This window comes from Lipotes vexillifer, unplaced genomic scaffold, assembly GCF_000442215.2.
Source record: "Lipotes vexillifer unplaced genomic scaffold, Lipotes_vexillifer_v1.1 scaffold172, whole genome shotgun sequence".
NCBI classification, from domain to species: domain Eukaryota; kingdom Metazoa; phylum Chordata; class Mammalia; order Artiodactyla; family Lipotidae; genus Lipotes; species Lipotes vexillifer.
The window spans coordinates 2493740-2499739 of record NW_006776799.1 but is presented as its reverse complement, the minus strand read 5'-3'; the positions used below and the strand labels follow the sequence as shown (position 1 = coordinate 2499739).

Below are 6000 nucleotides of genomic sequence, written 5' to 3'. Positions count from 1 at the left end.
TGCCCCGCCTGTGGGTCTCGAGGGCCCTGGAGCAGCCCCTAGAAGCCGAAGAAGCCAACTGCTTCCCTCGTGAGGCCACCTGATCCCAAGAGACAGGCTTGCACCCCGCCACCCGCCCTCGGCCCCGCCGCAGAAGTCGCCGCTGCTGGACAGCGGAGCCGGGGTCACGTGCACTGGTCCAGTCCACCGCCCCCAGACCCGGGCCCGCCCCGGCGGAAGGGCAGAGGCCATCGGGATCACGCGCGCCCCGGCGGCCCTGGCCGGGCCCAGCCAATGGGCTGGCGGCGCCCGCATGACCCGCGCCGGCGGGAGGGCGTGGGGAAGCAGGCCGGGCGCGCACGCTGCCAGGCTGTATCGCCGCTCCCGCCGCCGTCGGGACTGGAAGTGAGCGGCCCGGGCCCGCAGCGCCAGCGAGCCAGTGAGAGCGTCCCGCAGCCTCCCGCACCCGGTGCAAAGCATGGCGGCCTCCAAGGTAAGCGTCGGCCCGTTGGCCGGTTGCCCCGGGGGGCGCGAGGGGCCCGGGCGTTCACGTGCCGGGCTGGTGCAACCGGGAAAGCAGATAGAAAGGGGTGCGGGGCAGCTGTTCCACCTTGCAGCAGAGGGAGGAGGGAGGTGCCCACCCCTCCCGGGCAGCACAGACGGCCGGTGCGGAGAACTGGGACCGGGGCCCGACCTTGCAGCAGGAACTTTGCTGGCTGGACCCTCCCACTTGGCCCGGGCGGGGAGTCAGTGCCTCGTCTGCGCCCGGCGGGCCGAGCCAAAGCCGGTGAGCAGGAGCGGGCACGAGCGCGTCCCGGGGCGGGGGAGTGCTCGGGGTCTGCAGGTCCGCTCTACCACCCCAGCACACTCGCGCTCCTGACCCTGGTAGTTGTTGACCCGAGCTGCTTCCCGGGGGTCACAGCCCGCGCAGAAGCCTAATCCCATTCGGTTTCAGAGGCTCCGCCCTCCCACGGGTGTGGAAGTCACCTTAACTTCCGTTTTGGAGACCGCTTGAGAGAGTTGGCCTGCGCGTGTGTGCGTAAAAACTCCAAAGCAACCCCATCCACCCAGGCCCCCCGCTTCTCGTCCTTCTCTCCGCATCTGACAACACTTACGTACTGGCCTCTAAGCGTTTGAGAGGCTTCTTTTTAGAAATGACAAAACAGATTGTCTTGGGAGCCTGTAACTCCTGTGAAGTTCTACTTAAAAGGAATTCTGCGTAAGGTGACTCATTCACTAACCCAGAGGAAAGGCAGCTCCGACAGCTTGACCTTTCCTCTTTTACCATTTCTTGAAACCTGGACACCATTTCAGCTTCTTTGGACTCCATTTCAACTCTTCTGGCAGAATACCATATTTAGTCCCAATCACTTGAATCATTGGCATTTATTCCTTTTAATTTTAAGTTCATGAAGGCAGCCCTTTAATCAAGCCTATACAACTTCTTAGCTCATTTTAAGTGCAGTGAACTTAAATATACCCAACATTTCAAACATTTGTCCTTAATCAAAACTCTGTGATAACCCTCAAGAGGAAAACATGGCCAACACATCATATTCCTATTTATTTGAGCAAACTAATCACATTTGCAATGGAAATTGTAAGCAGACAGATATATTTAAATGCTGTTCTATGACTTAGGTTTCTCCAAGCTTCCCGAAATCTGCGGGCTTTTCGGTGTTCCTAGATGATGTGGCCTAAGTGGCCTTTCTCTTTTCCTTAGTGACTCTGAGTTCCATCCTAAGGAGTGTGCTCTGGGTATGCATGTGCAGACACATGGGTATGTATATAACTGTTCTAGTTAGATTCTCTGAGGATCACGGGGATTCATTTTTGGAACCTACATTAGCCCTTTCAAACCCAATAGCCCTTGACCTTTTCTTTGCATTAAATTTGCATGCAATGAGTACAAGGCATGAATTATGTTCCCTCAAGGTGACTTCTTCCAGGAGAGTAGGTGGGAGTAGATACCCATAGTTCACTGTCATTTTTATGTCTGTAGATGACTTAAATAATTTTACTTAATTTGGAGATAAAGTGAGGAACTTAAATTGAGTATGCATGTAAATGGAGTATAAGACTGATTAACTAGTTTGAAATAAAATAAATGACATGGAAGGAGGTTTAACTTTTTGGTTGTATTTTTATTAAACTGTCACTTCATATCAATAAATGCAGTTGAATTTTAGCCAAGTAGTGAGAGTCAGGGAAAATGAAACATTTCATTTTTACTCTTTGGGAACTTGTGTTTTTGTTTATTTATTCATTTAAACTTGCCTCTTTTCAGGATTTCTGATGGCTCATGTCATATATACATATATTTATAAACCAACAAGACATATCAAAATCAAGTCAAAGTAGATGAGAAAAACAGGATAAAGGGAAAATAAGATGAAGCCAGGACTAAGGTTAGTGGAAAATAAGGATGTATGTACTTGCTAGAGGTGACTGAATATTCTAGCAGCCAAAGCAAAGAGGAAGTGATCAGTGAGGTCAGTTACTTGGGAGAGAGGTCTCCTTTTTCTGCTGAGGGCAGTTTCTCCCCATCTCTCTCTCTCTTTTTTTTTTTTTTTTTTTTTTTTTGTGGTACGCGGGCCTCTCACTGTTGTGATCTCTCCCGTTGCGGAGCACAGGCTCCGGACGCGCAGGCTCAGCGGCCATGGCTCACGGGCCCAGCCACTCCGCGGCATGTGGGATCCTCCCAGACCGGGGCACGAACCCGTGTCCCCCGCATCGGCAGGCGGACTCTTCAACCACTGCGCCACCAGGGAAGCCCCCCATCTCTTTTTATATGCAGTGAGCAAACTGCATTCAAAACTACCTCATGACCACAAATGTATGTTTGTGGATTCCATAAGGCCATTTCTTATAGTGTTTCTCATTTTAGCTCAAGGGCAGTAAATGTAGGTCCCCAAATGAGCTGTGCTGGTCCACCCTAGTCCAAGAATACCCTTTATTTAGTTGCCTTTGGACTCTTACTAGGGTGAGGTGATTCTGTCCTCTATTAGGCAGTGCTGGGCAGCCCCAATTAAAGGCCATGCTCTTGGGGCTTCCCTGGTGGCGCAGTGCTTGAGAGTCCGCCTGCCGATGCAGGAGACGCGGGTTCGTGCCCCGTTTCGGGAAGATCCCACATGCCGCGGAGCGGCTGGGCCCGTGAGCCATGGCCACTGAGCCTGCGCGTCCGGAGCCTGTGCTCCGCAAATGGGAGAGGCCACAACAGTGAGAGGCCCGCATAACGCAAGGAAAAAAAAAAAAAAAAAAGGCCATGCTCTTTGCTTTTTCCTGGAGCACAGATATTCCATGTTGAACACAGAGCCATAAGCTTAGCAATCTTCATCTGGGGGTAGGATTGACATCCCCTCTTAAAACTTGAGGAATCTGACTAGAAGAGAATCCCATCTCAGTGGAGTGTCTAAGATTCTGGAGTGCCCAGAATCAGAAACTGGTCTTTTGTTTATTCTTTTTTTTTGGCCACACTGTGTGGCTTGTGAAATCTTGGTTCCCTCATCAGGGATTGAACCCAGGCCCTCGGCAGTGAAAGCGCAGAGTCCTAACCACTGGACCTCCAGGGAATTCCCTTTTATTTATTCAACGTAACTAATTTTTCATGTCCCTCTTCCTTTAAATAGTATAAATAGGAAGGCTGAGCATCTGTTCTTTGGTAGGCTTTTATTTTGATTTCTGCTTGATGGTTACTACTTAATGCAAAAGGTATTTGTTTTTTTCATGAAGTAACATTGATCTGAAACTTGGTGTTTTGAGATGAACTCAGAAAACTTCAATTCTCTTGCTGCCACCTTTTGTAGGAATAATCCTTACGGGTTCCTTTGGTAGGTGGTAAACGATAAGTGGTCTGCCTGTACTACTAGTGTTATTTTGAGTATTTCTTTAAAAAAACTTCCAAGCACTGCCCTACATGTATTGAAATGAAAATGAGTTTTTAAAATTCTATTTTATATATTTCCATAAAAAATTCATTTAAAAAAAGTAGTATCAGAGAGGTTATCCTTTTCTTGTAGTCAACATTCCCTTTTTGTCACAGGTGGAGTTAATCCATTAAGAATGACGAAATTAAACTAGGCGAAACTGTTAAAAGAGATTGCTCACTGGAGTTCAGGTGTGAGAGATGTTCAGGTATAAAACTGGACTCCAATAATTTGGGTGAAATTAACCTAGAACTAAAAGAAGAACATTTGGAGACAAGCTAAAGCATTCATAATCGTGAAAATTTGGTCTGTAGTCCTAGTATTGCTATTCCATTGTTGACTGAGTTGTTGCCATGATCGTTGAGTCATTTAGAATTGTGTGTATTGTGTTTTTTCTAATGTTGAAAACGGGAATAAACTAAGGATATGAAAATGAACTGGACTCCGTTTGGACTTTCAAGAAAACCACAACCATACCACAGGCTAAATCCTCTCATGGAAGTGCCCCAAGTAGGGTTAGTGCCATAACAAGGGCTTATGGGAGCATCAGGGAAGGAGCCCGTTTCTGTCAGGGGAGGGGAGGGAACGTCTGAAAGGTAGTGGTATTTCAAAAGGAATAGTCGGAGGAAGAGGGAAGACCATTCCAGTGACAGGAAACAGCAAATGAAAGAAAGAGAGATGAGAGCACCTGCTGCGTTTAGGGGATAGCAGGTAATAAAATAAATAGGAGAGTAGCTAACACTTATTGTTTACTAGATGTGAGATGCAGTTCAAAATGCTTTTCATTATTAACTCACCTAATGCCCCTAACAGTCCTGTGAGTTACATACTGTCACTTCTGGTTTATAGATGAAGACTGAGACACCAAGGGGTGATGTAAGTGGCCTAAGATCTGATAAAAAGTGAAGAAGCTGGGTTTCAAATCAGCCAGTCTGGCTCCAGGGTCTGTGCTGTTACCCTGTCCACCATATTGTCTGCCTGGTAGTTTAGCATAATGGAGAGTAGAGTGTAGAGTTTATGGGAGAAGGGGGAGATGGCTTGGGAGGGGAAATTAGATGCCTCTTATTTAAGACATTTATTTTAGGTCTTGTAACTGTAAACCAGACTTTTATTTTTGAGAACCACTTACACAGTGCTTACTGTGTGCCAGGCACTTTCCCAAGTGCTTTACAAATAATAACTCCTTTATTTTTCATAATACCAAAAGTAGGTGTGGTCTATTTTTGTCCTCATTTTACAGGTGAGAAAACAGGTCTGGAGAGGTTAAGTAATTTCCTCACGGTTATACAGAGAATAAGCAACACAGCTTGGATTTGAACGCTGCCAGTCTGTGCTCAGAGTCTCTGCCTCACCTGCCCAGGCCTTAAAAAGAAGTTCTATTTGCAGAGGTGCATGTGAGAATTCACGTGTTATCAGTTATGGGCATGTGTATTTCCTGATCATTCCAGTCCAGTAGTTTGTATCTGTAGAATGCTTTGGCACTCAGTATATGCTTCATTGTTAAGTGGTTTTTGAACCAGATTGCACAGGCCAGAAATTGTCATATGCTTTTTTAAAAACAACTTTATTGAGATATAGGTCATATGCCATACAAGTCACCCATTTAAAGTGTACACGTCAGTGTTTTTTTGTATATTCACAGAGTTGTGCAACTATCATCGCTGTCATTTACCTTTGTAAAAATTTGAATCCAGTGTTCACTAATTAGGACTTGGGCTATATATTTAACCTCCATGTTTTTCATGCTTCTCATCAATAATAATACCCTCTTCAGAGGTTTGTTACTGAGGATAAAATGTGATTGAGTTTATTAAGGACATCCTTCAGGTTAAAGGTTTTCTCTCCCATATGGTAAAAGCTGCTAGGTGTTTGATGGTATAATAATAATATAATAAAACAGATCAGTCTTTTGTACTGGACAGGAAGGAAAGAATGTTTGAGTTGTTTTTATGCAGCCATTATGCTGGTAAGTTTCTGTGCTTCCACTGATGTTTGGATTTAGGGTTTCTTAAATTGATGGTGCTGGATAGGCCTTGGGGTTTACATAACACAGTGTTCCTCACTCCTCCCTTCGTTAATCTTGTTCCCTTTTACC

General features: G+C 46.2%; 1 protein-coding gene across 2 annotated transcripts in view; it reads left to right on the top strand.

The window, feature by feature from the left end:
- Positions 1–272: 272 nt before the first annotated feature.
- SLC25A13 (solute carrier family 25 member 13) overlaps positions 273–6000 on the top strand; it is a 205760-nt gene continuing 200032 nt past the window's right edge. For both annotated transcript variants that reach the window (XM_007450665.1, XM_007450664.1), the window contains exon 1: positions 273–472. In XM_007450665.1, the coding sequence (XP_007450727.1) occupies positions 458–472 (15 nt within the window). In that variant the 5' untranslated portion in view covers positions 273–457. The remainder of the gene's footprint in view (positions 473–6000) is intronic.